At 51.4% G+C, this 27,698-nt stretch overlaps 1 protein-coding gene across 1 annotated transcript; it reads right to left on the reverse strand.

The window, feature by feature from the left end:
* Window positions 1-1,588: 1,588 nt before the first annotated feature.
* On the reverse strand, window positions 1,589-27,698 carry RHCG (Rh family C glycoprotein). Its single transcript, XM_007470520.1, has 11 exons — window positions 27,410-27,698; window positions 17,582-17,768; window positions 14,212-14,362; window positions 10,121-10,268; window positions 9,168-9,334; window positions 7,571-7,708; window positions 7,236-7,372; window positions 6,783-6,907; window positions 6,514-6,587; window positions 2,855-2,947; window positions 1,589-2,036 (listed from the first exon to the last, which is right to left on the reverse strand). The coding sequence occupies exons 1-10, from the start codon at window positions 27,594-27,596 to the stop codon at window positions 2,879-2,881; spliced, it is 1,383 nt and encodes a 460-aa protein (XP_007470582.1). The 5' UTR covers window positions 27,597-27,698; the 3' UTR covers window positions 1,589-2,036; window positions 2,855-2,878.

Below are 27,698 nucleotides of genomic sequence, written 5' to 3' on the forward strand. Positions count from 1 at the left end.
GCTAGTTTGGGCAACAGGGGTCGGTCCAGACTCAGGTCTCTCCCTGCTGAGGCCTGGGCTTGGGCTCCCAGGGCAACCTCGACATTATCCTGAGGCAACTGCCGGACCCTTGCCTTCGGTGCCCTCCCTGCACAGCCACCAGAACCCAGGTCGTGTCATCAGAGGAAGGGGCCCCCCCAGAGCCCCCAAAGCCTGGTCCTTGTCTGGGCCTACTACTGGGCGAGACTGCCAGCGGGACCTCAGGGCCGTCAGGCTTCGGGATCTCCTTCACCCGTACCTCTCCGGCGCCGCCGCCCCTCCCAGGCCCTCCGTGGGCGTGCCGGGCTGGGCTAGGCTGGGCCAGCTCTGCAGGGGGAGGGAGGCTGGGGTGAGGATCAGCTGAAATCAAAGCCGCCGCTCCCCTCCCCGCCACGCCGCACCCCTGCCGAGCCGCCGCGCACCTCCTTCTTTGTCACAATGTTTTTCAATCCGGTGAAGCAAACTGTCCAATTAGAGCCGGGGCCTCCGGCTTCCATCTTTGCCGACGTTTAATTAACACGCTCCTCTTGGCAGCTGCTGACAAGTTCCAGAAACAGGTTGTAAAGGGTTTTTGTCTTTACCCAGCATGGAAAATGAGGGGTGTTACATCTCGGGGAACATGAATAGGTTGCATTTCAGCTCCTCCTCCTCGCCGCCTCCTCCCGCTCCTCTGGCAAGCGGAATGAAGGCCTGAGTGCGTATGTACGTGTGAATTGCGAGGAGGACGGGGAGGGCGATTTGGAGGCAGGAGAGACCTTCTCCTTCCTCTCCCCTCACCCCTTCTTCCCGGAGTCTTTGCTCCACAAAGGATCTGGATTCTGCTTCTTATTCTCCAGCTGGCACACTTCTGCCTCACCTCCTTTTTAGCCATACCAAACCTTGCCATGCTGATCCCCATCCCTGGGTCTCTGCCCATGCTGTCCCTTTGCCATCCTTCTGGTAAACTCCTATTCAGCCTCCAAAACCCTGCACAGGTGGCCCACTCTGGTAAGCCACCTGGGCATTGAATGCCTGCCAGAGTTCAGGGTGGATTCTGGATGTCAGTTTAATCCCCCAGCTACACTGTGAGCCCCCTGAGGGCAGGAACCCTGTGTGGTGGCAGGCCTTAATAAATGATGGAAGATCTGAATTACTGCAATATTCTCCCAGTGTGGAGGGAAAGCAGGACTGGCATGGCAGGGAGGAAGGCGGGAAGGGTTGGGGGAGGGGGATTGGCCACAAAAGCCCTATCTCTCTACTCTCTCACCTGCCTGAGTGCCCTTGAAAGGGAGCCGGGTCACATGGAGGGCACAGTGGGCATGGAGTTTCACAAAATGGGCGTTTCTGGGGTGGCTGATGTGAAGTAAGGAGGGGCCTTGGGGAAAGATCCCAGTCCAAAAGCTGAGCCCTGCTGGGGGAGGGTGGGGGCGGGCTCCAGGCTGGGCAGACTCCAGCACCCTCCTCTTCAGCCTGGGATGATTTTCCTTGCAGTGTGAGTGGCACTTGGGGTGGGAGGTCAGGACTGAAGCAGGAGGTTTCCTCGGTCTTTTTCTCCCTCAAACTGGCCCTGTTGGAGCATTAATACCCATTCTACAAAGAACACCAAGAACGTTTTATTCACGGAGGCTACCATCTGCATGGCACAGAGAGGTCTGGAGGATTCAGGGGGCATGGGAGATACTGGCTGAGGGGCAGGAAGGGAGTGGAAGAGCCCAGCAGTCGGTGGTTGGCAGCTACGTTGTCTCGTAGGAGGGCTCGGGTCCACCTCCAGCCCCCAGCCCCACTCCTGCCTGCTTTTCTCAGGATGTGGCCACCAAGACCCCTGGTGGCAGGCTTCCTGCAGCCAGAACCTGGCTTGGATGCCCACTTTGTCTATAGCTCCTCCTCCATTCTCAGGCAGGTCCCCTGGGATGAAGGCGGCGGGAGAGATGGAGGCACCCTGGCCCGGGCCAGCAGGTGGAGTGCCGCTCGCCTTGCTCTTTTGTTCCCAGCTTGATCAGAACTGGCTCCTTGGGGAACGCTGAAACAGTCTGTGGAGCCTGCAGGGAGAGAGCCAACAGCAGCGGGCCACTGTCATGTTCTGCAGTAACCCCTCGGGCACCTTTTCCTTTTCTGAACAAGACGGGCAGCATTAGAAGCAACCGGTGACAGCCTCTGTTTTCTCTTTCCTTAAACCCCAGCATCCTCTCCTGCCACATCACTCAGCCTGTGTCCCAGACACAGCTCTTTCCAAACTCTGGTCTTCGAAGAGGTCAGATAACTACGATAAGAGCAATGATAGTGACCTGGAGAGACCCCCAGTTCCTCCACTTGCGCTGTGTGGCTTTGAAGATCCTGAACCTCTCTGAGCCTTAATTTCCTCATCTATTAAAAAGAGGGAAGTAACTGCACCTGTCTGTAGAGGTCTCTGAAGGGTCAGATGCAAAAGACATGAGAAAGGGCTTGGTGCATTCCACAGAGGGAGCAAGGAAATGTTAGTTGATGGAAAAAAAGGAAGGAGAGCGAGATAAGGAAGGAAGGAAGCGTGTCGCCTGAGTTGATCTACTGAACAGAGCCAGACCTGTCTTCTCCACTTTTATAAATGAGGAAAGTGAGGCTCAGTCTCTGGGGTGAAGAGTTCCTCAAAGTCACTCTTCCAGTCCAGGGTGCTTTCCACAAATTATCGTGTCTGTCCAGTAGGCGCATAGTCTGACTCTGAGTGCCTCTCCCACCAACCCCAGCATGCCGCTGTGGGTGGGTGGGTAGGGGGGTGTGGGAGCTCACATCCTCATTTCTTGATGCTTTCTTTTTGCCCCTTTGCTGGTGGCATCTGATTCCCAGAGTTGGGCCCCCACTGACAAGCCAAACTCATGCTCACCTGCTTCTCACTTGCCCTGGGAGTTTAAGGTTCTGAGGGCTTGAGGGTGGGGTCCTCAGAACGGAAAACAATACTCTTCTGGTCCTTGGGCATCTGCAGAGAGAGGAGGCAGCTCCGAGGGCCCTGCCTCAGGCCGGGCAGGTGTACCTGGTGGAACTAGAACAGCCTGGGCAAGTCAGGAGCGGCAAATGGTGTGTGGCGGGCGCCACCTTGTGATCACCGTGCAGTTTGCATGTACGCAAAGCAGGGCAGTCTTTCGCACAGGTATCCAGCTCCTAGTTCACTTAGCCACTGTCCAGGGTGCTAGGGCACTGCAAGGCCAAGGCACAGTCCTTGACCCACTAGAGCAATGGGAAGGCATTCAAGTGAAGTGCACAGTGACAGTAAGAGTTGTAAGTGCACCCAAGAGACTGATAACCCAGCCTAGGGGGATTCCATTGTGCTGAACACACTTTTTGAAAGAGGAGTAGTAGTGTGCCAGGTGAGAGGCAGCATGGCAAGCTCCCTGAAGTGCAGGCAGGTCCAAAAGTGAGGTAGGGGGAGATGCAGGGAAAGCCAGAAGTGGATTGGTAGGTGCAGTAGGGGTGGGGCAGATCAGCCCAACCTTGGCCTCAAGGCTCAGATTTGATCCTAAAGACTCCCTCATCTGTTGTCCTGGGGAATATCTGTCTCACTTCTGTCCTCTGGGAAGCCACCTTATCTCCCAGGTAGACTACCCAGAGGCCAGGGGCCATGGGAATGGCTTGATGGTGGCTTACTTCCATTGACACGGAATTATATTACTTGAAACTGAGCACTGCTGAAGGGTATATAGCACAGAGAAGGTGTGAACTTAGAATAAATTATAAAGATCAAAACAGAACCAAGAGGGAATTCCCTGGTGGTCCAGTGGTTAGGACTTGGAGCTTCCACTGCTGTGGCCACCCCAGTTCAATCCCTGTTTGGGAAACTAGGATCCCACAAGCTGTGCCATGGCCAAAAAAAAAAAAAGAAAAGAAAAGAAAAAGAAAAGAGAGAACATCTACATATGGGAATTGATAATGTTTTTTAGTTTATTTCATCAGCATTAAATCTGTGTGGTTTCTAATTGTGGTGTCTGAAATAGTTTTAAGTTCTGACTTCAAATGTAGAATGAAAATAATTACACTGCTAAAAAAATAAAGTTTATTCAGAATGTAATAACACAAAACACTTCTTATGATAGAGAGATAAAGAAAAAGAGCAGGATACCAAATCAAGTATAATATCATCTCAGCTATGTATGAAAAATCAATGCCGATTTTTAAAAAAGGGCTGGAAGGAAATATATCGAGACTATTAATAGTGCTTGAATGAGGGTGATGGGATTTCTTTCTATTTTTCTCTATTTCCAGATTTTCTTTAATGAGCTTCTATTCATGTTATAATTTAAAAATAATTTAAAGAGAGTGAATTGAAAAGGCTTATTAGTTATGTACATATAATTGGATTACCCTGAAAACTTCTGGTATGATTTTAAAAATACAGAGCCAACTAATCATAAGAGATGCAAATCAAAACCACAATGAGCTATCACCTCACACCTGTCAGAATGGCTACCATCAAAAAGTCTACAAATAACAAACGTTGGTGAGGATGTGAGAAAAGGGCACCCTTGGACACTGTTGGTGGGAATGAAAATTGGTGCAGCCACTATGGAGAACAGTATGGAAGTTCCTCAAAAAACTAAAAATAGAACTGCTATATGATCCAGCAATTCCACTCCTGGATATATATCTGGATATATATCTGGAGAAAATGGAAACACTAATTTGAAAAGACATATGCACCAAAATGTGCATAGCAGCATTATTTACAATAGCCAAGATATGGAAGCAACCTAAGTGTTCAACAACAGATAAGCAGATAAAGAAGACATGGTATAGAGAGAGAATGGAATATTACTCAGCCATAAAAAAGAATGAAATTCTGCCATTTGTAACAACATAGATGGACTTGGAGGGTGTTATGCTTAGTGAAATAAATCAGAGAAAGACAAATACTGTACATTATCACTTATATGTGGAATCTAAAAAATAAAATGAACAAATGAATAGAACAGAACAGAAACAGACTCACAGATATAGAGAACAAACTAGTGGTTACCAGTGGGGAGAGGGAAGGGAGGAGGGGCCAGATGGGGTAGGGGATGGGATGCTAGTGGTTACCAGTGGGGAGAGGGAAGGGAGGAGGGGCCAGATGGGGTAGGGGATTAAGAGGTACAAACCACCATGTATAAAATAAGCTACAAGGATATAGTATACAGCACAGGGAAATATAGCTATTATTTTATAATAACTTTAAATAGAGTATAATCTATTAGAATATTGAATCACTATGCTGCACATCTGAAACTAATATAATATTGTAATTCAACCATACTTCAGTAATAAAATAATACAAAGCCAAATGAAGGACAATGATGGGCAGACCCTTGTCTCAGGGGCCACAGACACAGGCTAGGTCCTTGCCCTTGTCAGGAGGGGGAAGTGCAGGAGGCAAGAACGGCCCTCTGTGTCATCCTCCATCACCTAATGCAGGTAAATACCTCTAATAATGATTCGTGGGGAGGAAGGCCATCCTGAAGCCACAGAAAGCCCAAACTGTGGCATGTTTTCTGTTTTGATTTTTGCTGTATGCGGGCCTCTCACTGTTGTGGCCTCTCCCATTGCGGAGCACAGGCTCCGGACGCGCAGGCTCAGCGGCCATGGCTCATGGGCCCAGCCGCTCCGCGGCACGTGGGATCTTCCCGGACCGGGGCATGAATCCGTGTCCCCTGCATCGGCAGGTGGACTCTCAACCACTGCGCCACCAGGGAAGCCCTGTGGCATGTTTTTAAAGAAACTGAGTTCTGTGACATTCTACTACTTTTAGCTTCTAGAACAATGTTTCTCAAGTTGGATTTTTGTACTGACACTTCTCTTGATGCTGGGAGAAGTGTTAGTACAAGGCCACCTGGGAGCTTGTTCCTATGCAGAGTCCCAGGCCCTACTGAAATGGAATTTCTGGGCTAGCCTCTGGGAAACTGAGTTTTTCCAGGCGGTTCTTATGAATACAGAAGCTAAGCACTGCACTGTGATTCTAAACCCAGGCTGTATATCAGATTCACCTGGGAGGTTTTAAGTACTGAAAAATTCTAATGCCCAGGCCCTTCACAAGACCAATTAACTCCAAGTCTCTGGAGGCTGAGACCTGAGCTTGGAAAGCTTTTAAAGCTCTCCAGGTGATTCCAATGTGCATGTAAGGACCCAAACCCACTGGTCTTGGGCAGTGGTTCACAGATGAGTTTTTCATCAGAGTCAGGTGGAGGGCTTGCAAACAGTGCTGGGCCCCACCTCTTGAGTTGTGAAATCAGGAGCTCGGGGTTGGACTTGAGAATTTATATTTCTCACGAGCTCCCAGGTGGTGCTTCTGCTCTGGGGAACACAGGGGACTAGGCTTTGGGAATTACTCTAGAATGCTCTAGAATGCAGCCTTCAACCCCCAAGAGACACAGCCTCCTGGATAAAGGAGCAGGATGACACAGGCTCTGTCCTCCAACCCTCAGCTTCCTGCTTCCCAGGCCCCAGCCCAGCTGATGTGGTCCAGGGAGAGAGGAATGCAGCCACCCTTGTGTGGGGGGACAAGTCAGTAAAACTCACCTCCCAGTAGATTGCATCCTCAAAGCAGTTCTCATCAGCGGCTTGTCCCCAGAATGGCAATTTCAAAATGACCCCTAAAGGAAGTTGGAGGTCAGGGATGACTTCTCTACTTACCCAGCCCTTTCCCTTGACTAGAAAAATCCCCTCAGTCTCACCGCTATAAGTGCAGAGACAAAGGGTTTCTGGGAGCCCCAGCTGACCTCTGGCACACATTCTTAGGTCCCCCAACCACGGGCCCCACCTTCTCTGGCCCAGCCAGTCCCACTCACCTACGATGATGCCTCCCACCAGGGCCATGGCCAGCGACACAAAGAGACCAGCAGCCTGGAACTTGCCCTGTGTGCTTGCGTTCCAGCTCAGTGTGGAACTTCCAAGGCCAAAGGCAAAGGCAAGCCTGGGGTGGAAACAGGGGTCAGGTCAGGGCCCCACGGAGAGGCCAAGTCACCGCCTGCTGCCACCCCACACACGAGTGGACACCAAGGCTCAATAATCCCTGGGCCTCAGCCTTCCCGTCTGCAAAATGGGGGCACTGAAAAGATCAGACGGTCTCTAAGATTCTTATGGAAGGACAGAGGTTGAGGAGAGAAGGCCCATGAAATAGTGGTCCAGACTGGGCAAGAAAGGGGATAGAGACACAGTTTTGGACCCAAAAGGGACAGTAGGAAGGAGGAATGGAGAAGGAAGGAGGGAGCTCAACCTCCCTCTACCTCCTCCATTCTTACCCTTCCTGCCCATACAGCTCAGTGTTGGCGGAGGCTGCCGTCACAGCACCCACAATGCCACCTATGATGCCGGGAATGCCATGCAGGTTGTGAATGCCACACGTGTCCTGGATCCGCAGCCGGGACTCCAGGAATGGCTGGAAAGGGGAGATAGGTGCTGCTCAGGCAGGGGGCTGTGGCACGATGTGGGGAGGCCAGGATTCTGGAGGCTCTAAATACAGAGAGACCCCGGATTCCCCAGTCCCCCACCCCCTCCCTAGGGACCACCCCCCACTGCCAGGAACACAGAGACCCAAGCATTCTCCAGCCCCCAGCCCCTGGCCTGGGGCCCTCACCGTCAGGTACACAAAACCCAGGGTGGAGATGATGCCGCAGATGAAGCCGATGATGAGGGAGCCGTAAGGCATGAGCATCATCTCGGCGGCGGTGCCCACGGCCACCCCTCCCGCGAGCGTGGCATTCTGGATGTGCACCTGAGCAGGGCAGGCAGAGCGGGCAGGAACTCAGTCCTCTCCCAGAGTAGCGTCCTGGAGGAGCTGACCCATAGCCCAAGTTGACCTCCTATGCGTGGGTGTCACCTGGGAGCCAGGGATGGCTCAGAGTGCATCTCAGCAAGCCAGGAGACTGCGGAGGGCTCCAGCCTGGGCCCAGGCTTCGGACAGCCACCCCTGTGTTCTCTGCACATGTGCCACCCACACTAGCGCTCTGGGCTTTTTCCGTGTGCACAAATCAGTGTTCTGTGTCCATGCCAATGAGTTCCATCAGCACATCTGCATGTTCCCTTTGTATCTGGCTGCCACACATCCCTGTGTGCCCAGGTTTGCATGTCTGATGTTCTCTACGTGCCCGTGTGCCAACGTCAGGCACCTCTGGGGCCTATTCATTCACACGCACCCATGTCAGACTCTGTGAGCCTACACCAGCACCAGCTGACTCTCTGAGCGCCTACCTGCGCCATAGACTGTGTCGCTGGCTTGTGGGGATGTTGTTTCCTCTCCACAACAAGCCCAGGAGGTAAGTACAGTTATCTTTTGACGTTTGCAGATGAGGAAATTGAGGCACAGAGAGGTTAATGGACTTGCTGAAGACCACAAAGCTAGCAAGGGGCAGAAAGGTGTCTTGATCCAGGTCTTTGTGGAGCCAGAGCCCCTGACCTTGACCCTATTCCATGTCCCCCCCTGCATGTGCCCACGTCAGCGTGTCTGATTCTCTTCCCCCTGCTTCCTGAGTCCCCACCTCTCTGTGCAGTGATCGGTCAGTGCATCCAGGGGCTCCGGGCTGTGTCCCGGAATAACGGGCACTCCTGGCAGTGTCTTGACACACATGTGCCCATGTCTAGAAGCTAGTGTCAGAATAGCAAATAGAGAGGTGGTTGTGTTTTTACAGAAAAATCTACCAACACCCATGGGGTTTGGCCCCTCCCGCTAATGACAGAAACACATGTCCCAGTGGCGTGATATAAAGGACACTGGGCAACACCACATTCCCACAAACCTCCCAAATGCATCGAAGGGATTCCCCCTTTGGTGTGTGGGATAGGGCAGGTGAAAGCAGTGCTAGGAAGGCTGAGGGCCAGTGTCTGGAGGATCAGAAGTTGGCAGAGTTGGCAGCACCTCGCTCAGTCCAGAAGAGCTGCCAGCACCCAGGCTGCGGGGAGGAGAACGCGAGGAGCCAGTTCATCCAGAGCAGCCTGCACGATAGAACCGCCAAGAATGTGGTTCTGGGCTCTGCCTAAAGCCAGCTATGGCATCTGGACAAATCATTTCTCCCGGAGCCCCTGTTTCTTCATCTGCAAGATGGGTGCGACAACCCTTACGCTACCTGCTTCACAGCGTTGTCGGCAGGGCATGGTGATCAGTGCCCACGGGGCACAGGCAGTCGTGGCCACAGCTCCTCCCAAGGCCCCCCACTGCTCCCCCGCCCCACGCTCACCATATCCAGCTTGCCCTTCTTATGCAGGACGCTGGACAGTGCCACCGCAGTGAGCACACAGGCTGCCAAAGAGCAGTAGGTGTTGATGACAGCTCGGTGCTGGGCGTCTCCGTGATTGGACACAGCTGAGTTGAAGCTGGGCCAGTACATCCACAGGAAGAGGGTGCCTGGCCAGACCAGACAGGGCCGGTGGGCCCGGGAGAAGAGGTGTTAGATGGGCCCAGCGGAGCTCAGGCAGACATCCTGTCCTTTAGCTACAGAGATGTCAAATGACTCACACGCCCCAGCTATTTCCCACCCCTGCAGCTTTATTCATGCTGGGATCTTCTTAGAAGGCCCTCCATGCCTTACTTACTACCTAACTCTCACTGAGCCTTCCACTCTGCTCCAGGAAGTCTACCTTGACCCCATAACTGGGCAAAATGCCTCCCATCCGGCTTCCACAGCACCTTGAGGGAGAATCTTTTTCTCCACTGTAGGGAGATTATCTGGTGGCATGGCCATCTCTCTACTACACTGTGAGGCGCTCCTTGGAGGCAGGGCTGGGTTTTAAGAGACCAGAGAGGGTGGCTGATACGTATTCTCTGGAATGAATGGGCACCGGAAATAGGAATGTACACCTTGCCTAGCCTAGGGATGGAGTGAACAGTTCCTGGTTACCACTGTGTCTGCCCTGGGACATCCTAGGGAACACACAGCATGACTGACCAACTTCTTCCAGCCCCATGGGGGAAAGGGACAAGTATGTGGGATCCTGGAAGTATCTATAGGCGACCTCTCTCTGCCCTTCCTCCAAAGGGAGCTGGCAGCCACCTCACAGAGCGCATGGGGATCAGCTGTGAACATGGCAGCCTGAACTGCTCATGGTGACCTTCACCCGTCACAGTGGTCCTCACCCGACATGGCAGCCCTCAGTCATCACGGTGCCCCTCGATCATTATGGAAGCTCTCACCGATCATGGCAAAGAGGTCCGAGTGGTACACAGAGCTTGGCCTGTCCTTGCTCTGATATAGGTTGGGTCGGTAGAGGATCCAGGTCACTGTGAGCCCAAAGTAGGCGCCGAATGTGTGGATGGTCATGGAGCCCCCTGCATCCTTCACCTGGGGTACAAGGGGCCTGTCAGACTCTGACACCTCCTCTCTCCCTCCTCAGAGCACTCTCCCACCTCCCCCTACCCACAGACAGAAGTTCAGCTGTCTTTTGACTCCACAGGCTACAGGAGGGAGCCTAGGGCCCCTTATAGACCAATCAACTGGGAGGGGGAGAAAGTGGAGATCCCCTGTACAGCTATACTTCAATAAAAAAATAAAGAGGGGGATCCATGAACCCAGGCTGTAAGCCTGCCAGCAAAATGCCAGGGCATCCTCACCCAACAGATGAGGTTTATGGCCAGATGGGGAACCCAGGCCTGGAAAGGACTTGCTCAGTCACACAGCTGGAAGAGGTAAAGCCAAGCTAGGACCCAGGGCAGCGCCCTATCTAGTCTGTCACCCACTAGTTTCCAGGTTATCTTAATTCCTGGGACCTCGCCGCTACCCTCTGGGGTCTCCCCTCTCCACATTTCCTCCTACACACAAATCCTGGCCCAACACCACCCCATCCGGACTGCCATTACCCGTCTCCCCTGCATCCTATCATGCTCCTTGCCCTCCAACCTCCCAGCCAACCTCCCACCGTCCACCCCATCCCCTCTCCTCTCCCCTGTCCCCCAGAGTCAGAGCAGGCAGATATGGTGCCCTCCCCATCTGTCCATTCCTGGGCCTCCTGCCCTACCCGACTCAGCCCACTGCACCTCTGGACCTTAAGTCTCAAGTTCCTCCTTTACAAAGTGGGGCAGGTCCTAGTGACTTAGCAGGGCTGTCTTGAGGATGAAACTAGACAACTTGTGTAAAGCACTTGGCAAGCATGTGGCACTCCACAGGGGTGGATGATTGACTGATTTAGTCTTCCTCCCTGCCCCCAACCTCCCCTCTCTTCATCTTCCTCTTCCTCCCCACTCAGGAAATCCCCATCAGAATCACAGACTCGCTTCTTCGCTTGAGATGGGAAACCCAACCTTGTGTCCAAGGTCACACAGCTAGCTGTTGAATAGTTGACAGAGCTGAGTTTCCTGACTCCCAGCCTGGTGGGTGCCTCGACTAGCTATGTGACCTTTGGGGAGCCCCTTACCCTCTCTGAGTCTCAGTCTTCTCATCTGTAACATGGGGGTAATAATTGTGTCTATCTCAGAGATGAGAATTAAATGAGATAACCCATGTGAAGCATTCAGAGCAGGGCCCAGGCAAGGGCAAGTGCTCCTTAACTGTCAGCAGTCATTATTATGTTTAAACTTGGCTCAAAGAGAGGCCAGAAGACTGTCATGCATTGAAAGAATTTCTGCAGCAGATCAGGGAGGGCTTTTGAGGGCCAAAGGAGGCTTCTCTGCCTCTAAATTCACACCCAAGATACTACTTCTCAGCCAATTTCAGGTCTCATCTGTTGACCCCACTGTGTACCCCCTCACCTAGCCTCACTTCTTTCTCTCTACCCACCCCAATCAGTCTCCAAGGTCTATTTGTTCACCTTCCTTATAACTCTTGTATCATCCACTTTCTTCTCCTTGTACTAACCCAGTCCCATTATCTCTCACCAGGGTGACTAAAACAGCCTCTTAACTGGACCCTTTGCCTCCAACTGTTCTCTTCACTACAGCCAAAGTGACATTTCCATTACATGTGTCTGACCATGTCACTCTCCTGCCTGAAACCTTCCATAGCTCCCGACTGCCCTCATGATAAAGTGGAGACTCTTTGGGACCTCCCTGGTGGTCCAGTGGTTGAAACTCTGCGCTTCCAATGCAGGGGACTCGGGTTCGATCCCTGGTCGGGGAACTAAGATCCCACATGCCGCATGGTGCAGGCAAAAACAAACAAACAAAAAAATAAAGTTGAGACTCTTTAACACAGCCTCTGAAAGTCTGAAGATCCGTGTTCCTCTCCCTACCCCGTTTCCTTTGCCTCAAATGCCCTTGCTCATTCCTTTGCCTGGTTATCTCCTACTTGACTTCTAGCTTTGATATTTCTTCCTCCAGGAAGCCTCCCTGACCTGCCAGATGCTGGTTCAGGCCTTCCTCCCCTCCCTCCAGGCCACCTAGCCCTGGAGCTCAATCCTTGTCTCACTGCATGGTCACTGTCTATTTGCTTCCTGGCCCCCTCACTAGACTATGAGCTCCTTGGGATCGAAACAAGAGTCCTGCTCACCTCTGTATCCCAGTGCCTGGAGCATTGCCTGACATGCAGTTAGACTCCAAAATTCATTCCCTTGACAAATATTTCTTGAGAACTTATTAGGCATTGGGCCAGGTGCCAGGAATAGAGACAGTCCAGATAAGATAAGGTTTCCCATGCTTATCAGATAAGGATACAGGCTATGAAGAAGATAAATTAAGGCAATGAGAGAGAGAGTGACTGGGAAGAGGTAATGTAGAAGGCAACACCGGGTAGGAGAATCTGGGAGGGCCTCTCTGAATAGGTGAGATTCCAGTTTAGACCACAAAAAAAGGACTGGAGGGGGGATGAGCATTCCAGGTAAAGGCAACAGCAAGTAGAAAGGCCCTGAGGCGGGACCAAGCTTGGTGTGTTTGAAGAGCAGACAGCAGGGTATGGCCAGAGCATAGAAAGATGGGGAGAGAGTAGATGATAAGCTTGTAGAAAAGGCTGGGACCAGAACAGGTAGGGCCTTATAACAAGTTTGGATTTTATTTGAAGTGAAATTTTAAAAACCAGGGTTTTAATCTGGGGAGTGGTCTTATATGCATTATTAACAGGTCACCATGGCTGCTGGTGGAGATTAGCCTGTGGTGGTGGGTGGGGCAAGGATGAAGCCAGCGAGGGACTTACTTCCCTGGCTGTCCAGTAGTTAAAACTCTGCGCCTCCACTGCAGGGGGCGCGGGTTCAATCCCTGGTAGGGGAACTAAGGTCCCACATGCCTGGCGCGGCCAAAAAAAAAGGATGAAGACAGGGAGATGAGTCAGGAGGAAGGGATATGGTGGCTTGGACTAGTCTGGTGGCTGAAAAAAAATGACAAAATGAATGATTGAATGTAGGGTGGCCTGAAAACAAAACCCCTGGCAGTGGGACTTCCCTGGTGGTCCAGTGGTTAAGACTCTGTGCTTCCACTGCAGGGGGCATGGGTTCGATCCCTGGTTGGGGAACTAAAATCCTGTGTGCACAGCATGGCGGAAAAAAAAAGAAAAGAAAAGGAATGGAAAGCATGTGCTCACAATAGTGGAACAAAATGATTAGGGTCCTGGATCCCAGATGATACTGAGGAACCACTATACAAGCCCTGATCTCCCTGCTTCTGAGAAATAAACTTTTGTATTTAAAAACAAAAAAATCCAAAAAATCCTGGGGGTTTTCAGGCAGAGTCCAAATATAGAGGAGCTGGGGGCTAAGAAATGGATGGGGTCCCTGAATAATCCCTACACCTGCAAATATACCAAAGAGGTGTCTGAGCAAGAGTCAGCAGCCTAAGGTGCCCCTTACCTGGGCCAGTGAATTGGCCAACTCCAGGGGGCATCATTCCTGCCATAGAGGTCCATGTGAATGGCACCTCTGGAGTTGTGCAACCTGTGAAGCTATACATCCACCTTGGCCACTCCCCTGGGAACTTTTCTTACTGATGTGCCCCTTCAATATACTGTGCCTTTTTCTTGGCAGAGCAATCTGAGAATATGTGTGTGGAAGAGGGTGTGCAGGAACATCCCATTCTTTCCATCTGATATACAGGAAAGAGAAAGAAGAGAGAAAATCAACATGTGAGGAACCACTTCTCTGCCTAGCTGGTGGACTGATGTACCAGGTAGACTATCATTCCTGCCCAATAAATGTCATTACTCCCGTTTTACAGATGAGGAAACTGAGATTCAGAAGGTTAAGTGACTTGCCAAGCTTGAATTGAATTCAGCTGGCATGTCTCCCCAGCTCTCTCTTTCTCTGTTCCCCTCCTGCCCCCCCTGAAGTGTCCCTTCTACCCCCATCCCTGTTCTGACCCCTGCTCACCTCTAGCAGGCTGAGGAGAATGAACTCATTCACTGAGAAGAGGGTCACTTGGAAGAGAGTCATGATGAGGAGCTGGACAGGGCTGACTTTGCCCAGAACTGCCCCAAAGGCGACACAGACAGAGCCCACGCAGAAGTCCGCATTGATGAGGCTGTGGGGAGACAGGTCAGGGGAGGGGCTGAGGCCACAGCAAGAAGTGGCACTCCAAGCCCTGGGGTTGAACCTAGACTTTGGTCACTTGTGGGTTTGGGCTTGCGGTCTAAACTTTCTGAGCCTCAGTTTCATCATCTGTGGTAATGGGCACATAGTATCTTAGAGCTACTCTAAGAATTGAAAGAGGGCTTCCCTGGTGAAGCAGTGGTTGAGAGTCCGCCTGCCGATGCAGGGGACACTGGTTCGTGCCCCGGTCCGGGAGGATCCCATGTGCCGCGGAGCGGCTGGGCCCGTGAGCCATGGCCGCTGAGCCTGTGCTTCCGGAGCCTGTGCTCTGCAACGGGAGAGGCCACAACAGTGAGAGGCCCGCATACCGAAAAAAAAAAAAAAAAAAAAGAATTGAAAGAAATAGCATGTGAAGTATCCAGCACAGCAGTGGCACATACTAGATGCCACACCCTTCCTTTGTGGGCCCCATCTCAGGCCCCCACCCCTCCTTGCAGGCAGCTTGCACTTAAGGCATCCAGGTGGTCTGGCTACTGTTGTTGAATGTGGCCCATATTTGGGGCCTTGCCCTGACCTCCGTCTTCTACCTGCCCTTCCAGAACCTCTTCTCACCTGCCTCCTCTTCAGGAAGCCTTCCCCAATTCCTCTAACCAGATGTGGTCTCTGCCCCCGAATCCTTATCTCTCACTGTGCACACACCTCTCCTGCTGGCTACCAGGGCCTTGCTTGGGTTTGAGTTATCGTGACCTCCTCCTCACCTTAGAGGATATGTGTCCAGGGAAAAGGGAGGGGCCTTCCTGCAGACAGTAGGGAGCCGGAGGCTGGGTGGAGGGAGGGAGCAGAAAGGCCAACAGAGAGAATGGAGGCAGAGGGGCACATAGGCGCTCCTTAAGTGTGTACCCTGAAAGCCCAGCCAGCCAGCAGAGGCGGACATCATGTGGCCAGAGGAGACCCTGTTTCCATCCGTGTGTCCGCTTTGCCTAACCCAGGCCTCCGTGGGCCCTGCCAGCAGCAATGCTGTCCTGGATTCCAAGGCAGACTCTCAGCGTGGCTCTCTGAGTCATGAGCGTTGTTAATTGGGGTTCGTGTAAGGACAGCAGGGGCTACTACTTCCTTAAGGCAGTCACATCCAGGGGAGTGCCCCTCCCCCACGTTCAGGGGTGTGTGTGTGTGTGTGTGTGTGTGTGTGTGTGTGTGTGTGTGTGTGTGAATCAGGAGGTGAGAAGTAAGAAGCCAGCTGATTGTAGGGTCAGTGCGTGGAGTGGGGGCAGGGCACTGTTCCCTCAGGGTCCCTCTCCAGACAAAGGATGTTCACTGGAATGTATGCTTCACTATGAGCCTTGTTCACTGCTGAGTCCCCAGGGCCTGGCTGCATGAACTGATGACAGTTGCTAAGTGCCAGGCACCTAAATGCCTGCTCAGTACTGCTCAGGCCCTCCTGTACCACACCCGAACCAATGATGGGAAATGGAAGCTTAGGGAGGCCGAGTTATTTGCCCCAATTCCCATAACTGCATCCAGAAGACCATCTGACAGAGGTGACCACTAGGAAGGAGTGAGAGGGACAGTACCAAAGCCCACACCTGGGCCATCAGCTCCCGGGAGATGGAGATCTGGATTTCACCTCTCAGGCAGGGCCTGCAGAGGGGAACTACCCTGGAGTGACAGGTACGATCTGGAGGACTCTGCAGCAGGGACAGGACAGAAGCCAGGAGAAGGGTCCACAGGTCAGGTCTGGGGGCAACATGCTCATCTCAGCCGTGGGCAGCAGAGATCAGCTCTGGCTCAGTTGGTGAAAATCATTTCTCTGAAAACCAATTTGCCAAAACTCAAGTTGTCAAGTGACTAACTTGTTAAATAACTGGTTCAAAAAACTCACAAAAGTTTACAATAATTCCCTTTGAACATTTTAAAAAGCTGTATACTTTTGTTTTGTATTTAGCCATAGCTATTTTGCTGTGGTGGCCAATTAAATATTTTACAGATATTTTTATGCTTTGGGTCTATGGCTTTGGGAATGAGAATCTCTTGGGTATCTTAAACAGTAGAGTGATATGCATGTCACGGATTTTATATACAAAAAGACTGACTTCTTGGTTCCGAAACATTTCCTATCTAGTCGAGTATTTTTCCTGTTTCTCTTAATTCATGGAGTCACTAACTGGCTTAAGTGAATTAATATTTTGCAAATATTTGGCATATGTTTAAAATTTCAGGCACCTGGCTTATGATACCTGGTTGGTGCCCTATATGTGACAGCAGGGATTTGCACTTTAAACGTGGTTTATACCAATTTGCCTCTAAACCCATTCTGTGGACTTGGTTTTCTGATTTTCTCCCATGCAACACAAATTGCTATAGGTTTCACAAGTTGCTGTGGCCTACAGAGTTTGATAAATGAGTCATTCAGTGAAGTGACTGCTTGGCAACTTGGTTTTTGGCAAGTTGGCAAATTTATTGTATAACCTGGTGGTGGTGTTTCGGGGAGGGATACACTGAGGCTCCTAGGAGGTCTCCTCAGACAGAGGGAGGGGCTGAGTTAACTGATGTGAGGGGGTGGTGGTATTCACCAGACCAAGAGATTACCACAGAGAAAAGTGATGTGGATAGAGGTGAGAAGAGATGGGGATAAGGTGCCCCCTGGAGGCTGAGGCAGGGAGGGGCTTCAGTCCTAGGTCTCCACACCTGCCTCAGCTCTTTCCTATGCCTGTTCCATGGGTGGGGATATGGGCAAGTCAGGGAGAGGGCAAGGCAGGGAGAAGCACCCCATTCCATCCACAATGAACCTTAGGAGGCTGGTTCAGGCAGCCCCACACTCCTTCCCCTCCTCTGCCACCTGCAACACCGCCCCCTCCATGGGTCCCATGGGCTGAGGTCTCTCAGGGCAATTTTGTTGGATGTGTCAAAGGGGAGGGTCTGGCTCTGGCCCCTGGAGAGAAGAAGCCTGGCCTTGTGTCCCTGCAGCCTGCGTCTTAGGAGGAGGGAAAGCCTCCAACAGCACTTGGACACCATTAGAACTCCCACCTTGGGGACTCGTTGATCAGGAAGTGAGTGAGCGAGTGCGTGTGGTGTATGTCGCAGGGCCCCGGGTACCCTGGTTGGACGATGAGGACCCAGCTCACAGCCCCCAGCCCCGGGCTCCGCCCCTGGACCCTCCCCTCACCCGGGGCCCCGCCCACTGTGCTCGCCCCGCCGCCGGCGCCGCGCTTACTTCTCCACGCCCAAGAGAATGTAGCGTCCGTCAAAGGAGTGGAACCATCCCTGCATGAGCAGCGCCCACTGGATGCCGAAGGCCGCCAGCAGGAAGTTGAAGCCCACGGCGCTGTAGCCGTAGCGCTGCAAGAAGGTCATAAGGAAGCCGAAGCCCACGAAGATCATCACGTGCACGTCCTGGAAGCCTGCGGGGAAAGCGCAGCCGAGAGTCTTGGCGGCTTGGCGAAGACCCTCCATAGCCCTGGGTCTGGGCCAGCTCCGCCCGACACAGAGCCTGTGTCTTCCCTGCCACTGGCCGGGCCGGGCCGCCCCCGAAGCCGGTCCCGCCATGCCCGCATCTGGATCCTGAGGCTAGGCGCAGTAATGAATGGCTCTATTGCACGTAGAGGAGCCACTACTACCCCCATCAAGTCATAAGATACAAACTACTATGTATAAAACAGATAAACAAGGTCCTACTGTATAGCAAAGGGAACTATTTAATAGTTCTATTCAATATATTGAATAGAAACTATTGAAACTATTCAATATATTCAATAGCCTGTAATAAACCATAAAGGAAAGAATATGAAAAAGAATGGACTTCCCTGGTGGTGCAGTGGTTAAGAATCCGTCTGCCAATGCAGGGGACATGGGTTCAGTCCCTGATCCAGGAAGATCCCACATGCTTGTGGCAACTAAGCCTGTGAGCCACAAGTACTGAGCCTGCATGCCACAACTATTGAGCCCACGTGGTGCAACTATTGAAGCCCGCGTGCCTAGAGCCCGTGCTTTGCACCACCACAATGAGAAGCCCAAGCATCACAATGAAGAGTAGCCCCTGCTCTACGCAACTAGAGAAAGCCTGAGCGCAGCAACGAAGACCCAACGCAGCCATAAATAAATTTATTTTTTTTAATTTATTAAAAAAAAAGAAAAAATATATTTATATATATGTATAACTGAATCACTTTGCTGTACACCAGAAACTAACCGAACATTGTAAATTGACTATACTTCAATTAAAAATAAAAAAGACCTTCTGGAGTGGACTGGTCTAGGGGAACAGAGGTGGGCCCCCCGACTTTAGACCACTTAGACCACTGGGTTTTAAGGCCAAGAAATGCCTGAGCCCCGCCTCGGGAGATGACAGCTCCCCGTCACCACTCTCACCAAGGGTGGGCGTGGGCACCTAGACATTTGAAACTGGGGCCAAGCTGTGGATTACACCCAGGGTCTAGGGCCTTGCCCCCTCAACTCCATTCTTTTACTATGGAGAAGTTAGTCTTATCTAGCCTAGGAGTCCCTTAACTGGCCATGCACATCGGTTGATCACCCCCAGAAACATTGCCACATCCCACCCCCCACTCCCAGCAAGCACATCTTCCAGCATCACTGAGACCTGAATTAGATGTCTCTGGAAAGTCACTTAACATACTTGGTTCTCAGCACCTTCTGCAATGCTTACTCACAGATGTTGCAGAGATTAAATGCAGACTTGTATGTAAAGCACCTAGCACAGTGTCTATCCCATAATAGATGCTCCAAATGGGCATGTCATTATTTATTGCTACTTGATTATCATTTATTGTTACTTAGGTATAGTCTAATTCTCAGTTCTGACCCAACCCTTCTACCAATTCACAGTGTGGCTTCGACAAGCTACTTCCAGGACTTCCTTGGTGGTCCAGTGGTTAAGACTTTGCACTTCCACTGCAGGGGGCATGGGTTCGATCCCTGGTCAGGGAACTAAGATCCCGCATGGTGCGGCAAAAAAGAAAGGAAGGAAGGAAGGAATAAAGGAAGGGAGAAAGGGAGAAAGAAAGGGAGAAAGAAAGGAAGGAAGAAAGAAAGAAAAGACAAGCCACTTCCCCTCTCAGAGCCTCAGTTTTCTCAATGATAAAACTAAAGGGATGGATTAGAATGATCTCAGGTGTCCTCCTAGGGCTAACATTGCATGGTTCTAGATTCCCAGAAAATAACAGAAGGCAAAGAGCTTTGAGAAGCAAAGACAGCTACAAAAGTATAAAGCACTAAAAGGAACTACCACAGGTGTCACAGGACACAGGGGCCAGATGGAAGGGCTCTCACTGGCCAATTCTGGGACAATTTGAGCACCAAAATAATTAGGTTACCATAACAAATTAAAACCATAAAAAAATAGGAACTCAGAATAGGTAAATAAATAAATGAGATAGCAGGGAGGGCTCTTGCTTACAACAGAATGCTGCCAGCCTGACAGTTAAATGTGGAATGAGCGCTGAAGTTGGAAAATCATAATTTTCACAGCAAAGATTCCATCAGTGGATGCTGAAATCCAGGGACAAACTTTTGTGAAGAGCAGGACATTTGCCTTGTCTTAAAAGGGTCTCCCTATAGACTGCTCATGAGTTGCAAGGGAGGGGAAAAAGCACCCAGTAATTATACGGCAGAGAAATTGGGCAACATCTTGACTGAGTGATCAAAATGAACATCACCAGTGAGGGACAGATGGACAATGTGCTCCTTCAGGAAGATACTCTGAAAAGGACATATCACCTCTGTGGTGCTCTGGCTGAGAATGCATAATCCCATTCTAACCATGAGGAAACATCAGACAAAAAATGAGCAACATGATATTAGAAAGGGGTGAGGCTGTATTCTTGAAAAAAATCAATAACGTCAAAGATAAAGAAAGGCTGCCCATTTTGAGCACCTATTATGGGACAGACCCTGTGCTAGGTGCTTTACATGCACAGGAATGGTCCAGATTAAAGAGGCTAAAGAGGGAGAGGGAAGGGTAAGCTGGGACAAAGTGAGAGAGTAGCATTGCCATATATACACTATCAAATGCAAAATAGACAGCTAGTGGGAAGCAGCTGTATAGCACAGGGAGATCAGCTCGGTGCTTTGTGACCACCTAGAGGGGTGGGATAGGGAGGGTGGGAGGGAGACGCAAGAAGGAGGAGATATGGGGATGTATGTATACGTACAGCTGATTCACTTTGTTATACAGCAAAAACTAACACAACATTGTAAAGCAATTATACTCCAAAAAAGATGTTAAAAAAAAAAAAAAAAGAGCCTAAAAAGACAGGTCAAATAAGTTCAACACCTAACACTAGACTGAATCCTGGACTTGGCTGGGGTTGGGGGTGGGTGCGAGTGCAGGGGAGTGCTACAAAGGTTGTTACTGCGCCAACTGACAAAATTATATAGGGACAGTATATTAAAGTACTGTGCAATGTAAATTTATGAAATTGATTACTGTGGTTATAGAAGAGATTACCTCTATTCTTAGGAAACATTGTGGAGTAATTAAGGCTACAAGACCATGATGTGTACAACTGACTCTCAAGTAGTTCAGGGAAAAAGTAAGTGTATGTGCTTGTGCATGTGTTTATGTGGGAAAAGAGAGAGAGAGAGAAGAGCAGATAGCTTAATCGGAGTTAAAGAGTATACAGTGTTCTTTGTACTATTTTTGTCTTAGCAACTTTTTGTAAATTTGGAATGATTTCCAAATTAAAACATTTTTTGAATAAAAGTGAACTGCAGAGCCCACCAGACCTGGCCTACCCGCCTGCCTCCTCATTCTTCCTTTCCTCAGTCCTCCCCTCCCTCCTGTGCCCCGGCGTCACTGGCCTCCCTTGTGCTCGGTCCCACTCAGGGTCTTTGCCCGTGGTGGTCCCTCCACCTGGGATGCTGTTCCCACAGAATGGCCAGCAACTTCTCTTCCTGCAGATCTTGGCAAAATGTCACCTCATCACAGAGGCCTTCCTGACCCCTGAGTTTAAACTTGGTTCTTTCCCTCACAGCACCCTCTTCTTTCTTTTCTAGTTCTTATTACAATTTGTAGTTAGGTTTGTTTGTCTAGCCCACCAGACTATAAAGCTCCAAGAAGGGAAGGCCAAGCCTGTTTTGTTTACTCTGGTATTCTCCATTGTCTATGAGAGTGCCCAGGTAGATGCCCCATAAAAATCCAGGAATGAATGAATGAATGAATGAATGGTTACTGTCATGATCTCAGCAGCACCCAGATATGCCAGCCTAGGGCCCAGGTGGGATTTCACCATCAGGGGAGGCTGCAGGCCTTCTACTGTCCAAAGTCTCCTACCCACTGGGCAGATAGGCCCTGGTGCCCACAGCAGCCTGGCAATGCTTATGCTTGCCAGCCCCCATCTGCCCTCATCTGTCTCCCCTGCAGGCTTCCCTGAGGCCCAGGCCACAGCCATAGACCCCTTGGCTAGCAGCCACCTGGACGAGGCTGAGAGAGGAGGCCCTGGCGCATTGCTGGGTAAGGGTTGAGGGCATAGCAGATGATGCAAGAGAGCTGTGAGTGTCGCCCCAGTATGGTGCTCTGAGCTTTGCGCTTCTTGCACAGACCTACACAAACAAACAGCAGCTCAGCTTAGGTTCACAATGTGTGCAGCTGATTTCATGTATTATCATGTTTCATGGTTTATCACGTTTCTAACTGTTGTGGAGGAAGCTGAGCTAATGTATGTGAAGCACCATACACGGTGTTATGGTTATTCTTGGGAAGAGCTGATGGGTGACAGACTGGAAAGAGAGGGAGAAGACACATTCAGACCACAATTACAAAAGCAGGGAGGGAACGTGGCAGGAGGGCAGAGCTGTGGGTGAACACAGGGAAGGAGGAGGAGGTTCCCGGGGTGGGAGGGAGGTGGTGGGACTAGCACTGGTTGTTGGAGTCTCAGATGACCCCAGGGGTGGCGGGTGGCGGTGAATGTCAGGCAGGGTAGTGTGGGAGGAATGGATCCTGGCCTTGGGGCTTGGAGCTGGGGTCTGAGATCAGGCAGACCTGCAGACAGAGCTGGCAGCTGGAATGTGGGAATGGTGAGCGGGAGCCAGAAGCCGAGGATCTGCTAGCTTGCCTGGAAGCTAGCAGACCAGACAGGGAAGCTGCTGGCAAGGAGGTGGGGGGAACCCCTGGAAAAAGGTTGCATCACAGAAGGTGGGGGCCATTCAAGGAGCAGGGTGTCAGCTGTTTGGTGGCAGAGGAAGCATGCGGGCAGGGGCAGGGCTGAAGAGCACTGGAGGCAGCCTTCCTGGGGGGTGATGTGCAGTTTCAGGGCTGCCTTTGTTCTCCCTGTGGAGCAGAAGAGAGGCCTCAGCTTCCCAGGGCTTCTCCCTAACTGTCCCCACCTGGCTAGTTCTCTGTCCTTCTCTGTGACTCCCTGGCTGTCCTGACCTCTGTCTCTGACCCTCTCTGCAGGTGTCTCTTTCTCCTCCCCCCACCTCAGGCACACAGATGCCAGCTTCTCTCTCCTTGGGCACCTTCCCTATCCATTCTCTTGCTCATCTCTCTTTATCCCCCAAAGTCCTCATTAGAAGTACCACTTTATTAACTTATATTTCATAAAGTTTGATGCTACTGAAAATGCATTTAATAATAATGGTCTGGGGACTTCCCAGGAGGTCCAGTGGTTAAGACTTTGCCTTCCAATGCAGGGGGTGTGGGTTTGATCCCTGGTTGGGGAGCTAAGATCCCACATGCCTTGTGGCCAAAAAACCAAAATATAAAACAGAAGCAATATTGTAACAAATTCAATAAAGACTTTAAAAATGGTCCACATCAAAAAAAAAAAAATCTGAAAAAACAAAATAATAGTGTGAAGGTCCGGAGTGCATGAACTTCAGCAGGGACATACCTCTCTGATCTGCAGTTTCTTTTTCTGTAAAATGGGGGATAGTAACAGAGCTCAGAGGTGTGTGGTGCACATTTAATTGGTCATCCAGCATAGGCCTGGCCCTTTAGCTGTTGTGCAATCATATTAGCTACTGTAATACTACTCTTTTTCTCTTTCAAGACTGACTAGGTGCTTTGCATTGGGTTGGCGACTTGCTGGAGGACAGTGTAAGTTGTCAAGACACCTCCCCTCTTTCCCCTCCTTCCCCAGCCTGGAGTGACTCAAGCAGCCCAGCCCAGAACCTGCTCTCCACTGGGAGGTCCCTGATAGGGCGAGCCTGGCACCTGGCGTCCAGCTCTGAGAGCTGTCACAAGGGGGCACCAGTACACAGCTGTTCTGCACCCGCTTCCTTGCTCACTCTTCCCTCCCAGGATGGGTCCCTAATGAAGCTGACCTGAAGCTGGCCAAGTCTCAAAAGTCTCTGAAGCCTGAGGACAAAGCTTCCCATGCTGACAGGCTATGGCAGCTCTCCCTCCTCTGCTGCCTCAGCACAGCAGGATTGGTGCCCTGCAGCAGCCTGGGTACCAGCCTTTCACATGCTCTATAGGCCAGCCCAGCCTAACCTGTTGCCTTTGAAGCCTACCGACCAGCCCCTCAATTCCCCAAGGCTCTGTGCCCACCTCTCCCACGCCTCAGAGCCGACCATAGAATCACCCCATCACTGCAAAATCTCCTGGGGAGGTGGCCGGGGAGTAGCAACGTGGCAGAGACTGGGGGAAGCTGGTTGGCTGTGCAGTGGGAGGGCTTGTCCTCGCCCCTGCCTGTGCCACTGACCAGCTGGGCAAGTCTTTAACCTCCATCACCGGCACCATAAAATAGAAACAAATACACTCCCTGCCTTACAGAGCATGCAAAAAGCACTTGTAAGTGGGGAGAGCACAAAGGAATTTAAATGCTATAATAGTTCAAACTAATATTGGAAGAGACATTCCTCGGCCACATCTCTAAAGGGATGCTGAGCCTGCACTTAAACACCTTCAGCAACAGAGCACTCACTCCCTTCTGAGTAAGCTCGATACCAGCATTTACTGTCCTCTGGTTTCATGCCATGAGACGTGCCCTCCCAGCCACCCGTCATCTTCAATCTTCCAGGAGAGCCTGTGCATTAAAGAATATTCCTACTTCACAGATGAGCATATTGAGGCTCAGCATGGTTAAGGAGATGGCTTACTCCATTTAGTGATGGACCCAGATCTGTTTAATTAATTAATTAATTAATTAATTTAATTAATCTGTTTAATTAGTCTGTTTAATTCCAAAGTCAACCACCAGGTTACACTGCCCTCTGCTTGTGGGAATATTGGTCTTTTATTAAATGGAGTTGAATCTGAGGTTCAGGTTCCCAGGAGCACAGGTCAAGCCTTGTTGCCTCGGTTTCATGAAACAGTCCTTCAGGTTTGAAACTGTGGCATCCTCTACCTTGGGTGATCTCCCTTCTCCCTTAGTTTTCCCAGGAGGCTTCAAGAGCCGAGGCTCTTGAGCCAGCTGGAGCAGTACTCCTTTGGAAACCGAGATGCCCAGTGGACTCCACTATTCCCTTGGGCAGGAATGAGGCCCACACAGGTGTTGACAGCCTGGAGCCAAGAATCCTGAAAGTACCACAAGGGCTGCAGGCCCAGGAATCCAGGCACGGGGCCCCACCTGGGCTCCAACTCCTAACCATGGCCACCGGCCACTGGGAGCAAGTGGGGCAGGAAGAGAGGGGAAAGGTGAGAGTAGGGGGAGGAGGGCAGTCCAGCAGGGTGGGCTCAGGTCCCCGGAGCTCCTGCTCTGGCTCACTAGTTTCCTAGTTGAGTGACTTTTGCAAGATACTTCCTCTCTCTGGCCTTAGTCTCCTCAGCTGTAAAATGGGAGTCATAACATTGCCTTCCTCATGCAGTGGCGGTGATGACTTATGGAGAGATTGCATGTTTGGTTTGAGTTGCTGCCAATACTTCCTGCCCTTGCCGAGGAATCCTGAGGCCGAGATTCTCTCCCTACACTCCTCTCCTCTCTGTCACTTCCTGCTCAGATGACAAAGAGCACCCCGGCCCTCACAGAGGCCAGAGGCCGTGGCAGGAGAAACTCAAGGCCCTCATTGATGGCTGGGACTACTTCATCCCGCTTAGCGACCTCCCTCCCAGTCTTTGCACAAACTTGAGCTGCTCAGCCCACATCCCTGCATGCTCTTTCCATGGACCCCTTAACTGCCCTGCTTTCCCCTCCTCACCATCCCACTGCTCTCCAGAAAGCTGTCACAGATCTCTTCTGCACAGAGCACTTGACCCCCTCACTGAGGCCTGCAGTGTCGGGGTGTACCTCTCCAACCAGAGTGGCCATAAGCCCTGGTTTGCTGAGACAGTCATGGTTTATGTCTGTGTCCTGGCAAATTACTACTAGCGCAAATTTCCTACCTCTTCACTCTCCAAAGTGTCATTTGGTTGATAAATTATACGGCCACCCTGTAGATAAGTGATCACTGCGTGAATAAAAGTAGAGCATGCAAGGAAGTTGGTGGGTGTGGAGAGAGTAGGGATAGGAGTTGGGGAGATGTGAGGATTGTATCCCCTACTGGCATGGTTCTGTAGCTCCTATTAGAGGGTCTTGAGACCTTCCACTGCACAGACACATGGAGGACCTATAACGCCCATGGGAGGCCTTGGCCCTGATGCTTTACCAAGGGGCTGGCTCTGTGGCCAACAGAGAAGCAAGAGCTGGAGGGAAGGAGTGAAACAGGCAAAGGAGGGTCTCAGGCTTGCCTGCCTCACCATTTGCTGGGTCAGTCCCCCACCAAGAAGCATAAAAGTGGGCAATGTGAAAGGTGGATTTGGAGTCTAAACTCCAAGGCTACAGCTGTCAAGATCTCTTAAAACATGGCCCTGAGTGGAGCCCAGTAGAGGCTGTGGTGTCACCAATGCTGGGCACCCTCTTCTCTCACCTCCCTTCTTTTAGGCACCATATTTCTGTTAACGAAGCCTGTGATTTTGCTGGCTTTTTGGGAGGCGCTTAATGTGGCTGGCTCCCACGGGGCCTCCAGTCTCCTCCACCTCTACTTCTCTTCATGCAGGCTGCCATCCTGAATATGTGTACTTATTTAACTGGATCTGAGTACAATGGGTAGAATCCTATTACTGAGGGTGTACAAGCCATGGAGGGAAGACCAGTTTGTATAGGTGACTGTTCCAAAACCAACAGTCCATGACTATGTGAGCACCAACAGTTAGAAAGATTGTCTTTGGCTGCTGGTGGATGGTGTGGAAAACTAGAAAGCACAAGGGCATGAAAAGAATCCTGGGCTGGGAGTCTGGAGGTTGGGCCGACCCGAGTGACCTTGGGCCAGTCCTTCTAACTCCTGAATCCTAGGGCCTCTGTGTTTAGTGCTCTTCTAGCAATTGCTCCATTATGAAGTGAGGATTCCATGCCCAGCACCAGGCCAGAACTTTATGTGCAAGGTCTCAACCCACTCCTGGGAGGTAGGATCTATCATTATCCTCACTGGACAGATGAGGAAATTGAGTTTCTGCATTGTTGACATTTGCCTAAGGCCACCCACCTGGTTAATGGCAGAGCCATGATAGAGGTGAGGTCTGGTGATTCCAGGGCCATGCTCTTAACCACAGCACCACAGATGCGAGAGAATTCAGGGGTGCTCTTTCTCCCTCTCCAAGCCAAAAGATGGTAGGTGCCACGGTCCCCCACACCTCTCCCAGCAGCAGGGCTGGTAGGCCAATGAGCCACCCCTGCAGCCCTCGACATTGGAACTACCCCCTTAACATGGAGAGCATGGGCACAGCTGGACAAGGGAACCAGAGTCACCCACTGGTTGGCGACCAAGATGAGACTCAGGTCTTTGGAAGACATCAAGAAGGGCTCTCTGACAGGGAGGCTGGAGGTCTCTGGCGGCACCTGGAAGGAGTGAGTTTTCAGCGGGTGAAAGGAATTTGTGCACATCGGGCCACTTCCCAAGCTTGATCTCCAGACACTGGGAAGTCCCCCTGGTGGGGAGCCTAAGAGGGGCGGGGCAGGGGGCCTGTGGGCAGCATTTCCTCCTCCGCTCCCGCCTGCCTGCCCGATGTTCCTGAGCAGCAGGCTGCGCAGGTGAGGCCAGGCAGGGCCCTCAGCCCGGTGGGGACAGCTCGGGTATGCCGCAGCTGGGCCTGCAAGGTGGTGGGACTTACTCGGGTAGCGATAGTAGAATTCGTTGTCCAAGTCGCTGGAAATATTCCTGGACATCCTCTCCTCGATCCAGTGGGCGTCGGCATCCAGGTCATAGCGCACGAACACGCCGAAGAGGACCACCAGGGCCACCTGCAGGAGCAGGCAGATGACCGGCAGCCGCCAGCGGAGATTGGTGTTCCAGGCCATGCTGCAGGGGGCGCCTGGCCGGGACGGGCAGCAGGCAGTTCGGACGCTCGGAGGTGAGAGAGGCTTTTAAGACTTGGGCAGGGGCGGGGCGGCCGAGTCCGG

The sequence above is a fragment of the Lipotes vexillifer genome, unplaced genomic scaffold, assembly GCF_000442215.2.
Source record: "Lipotes vexillifer unplaced genomic scaffold, Lipotes_vexillifer_v1.1 scaffold412, whole genome shotgun sequence".
Taxonomy (NCBI): Eukaryota; Metazoa; Chordata; class Mammalia; order Artiodactyla; family Lipotidae; genus Lipotes; species Lipotes vexillifer.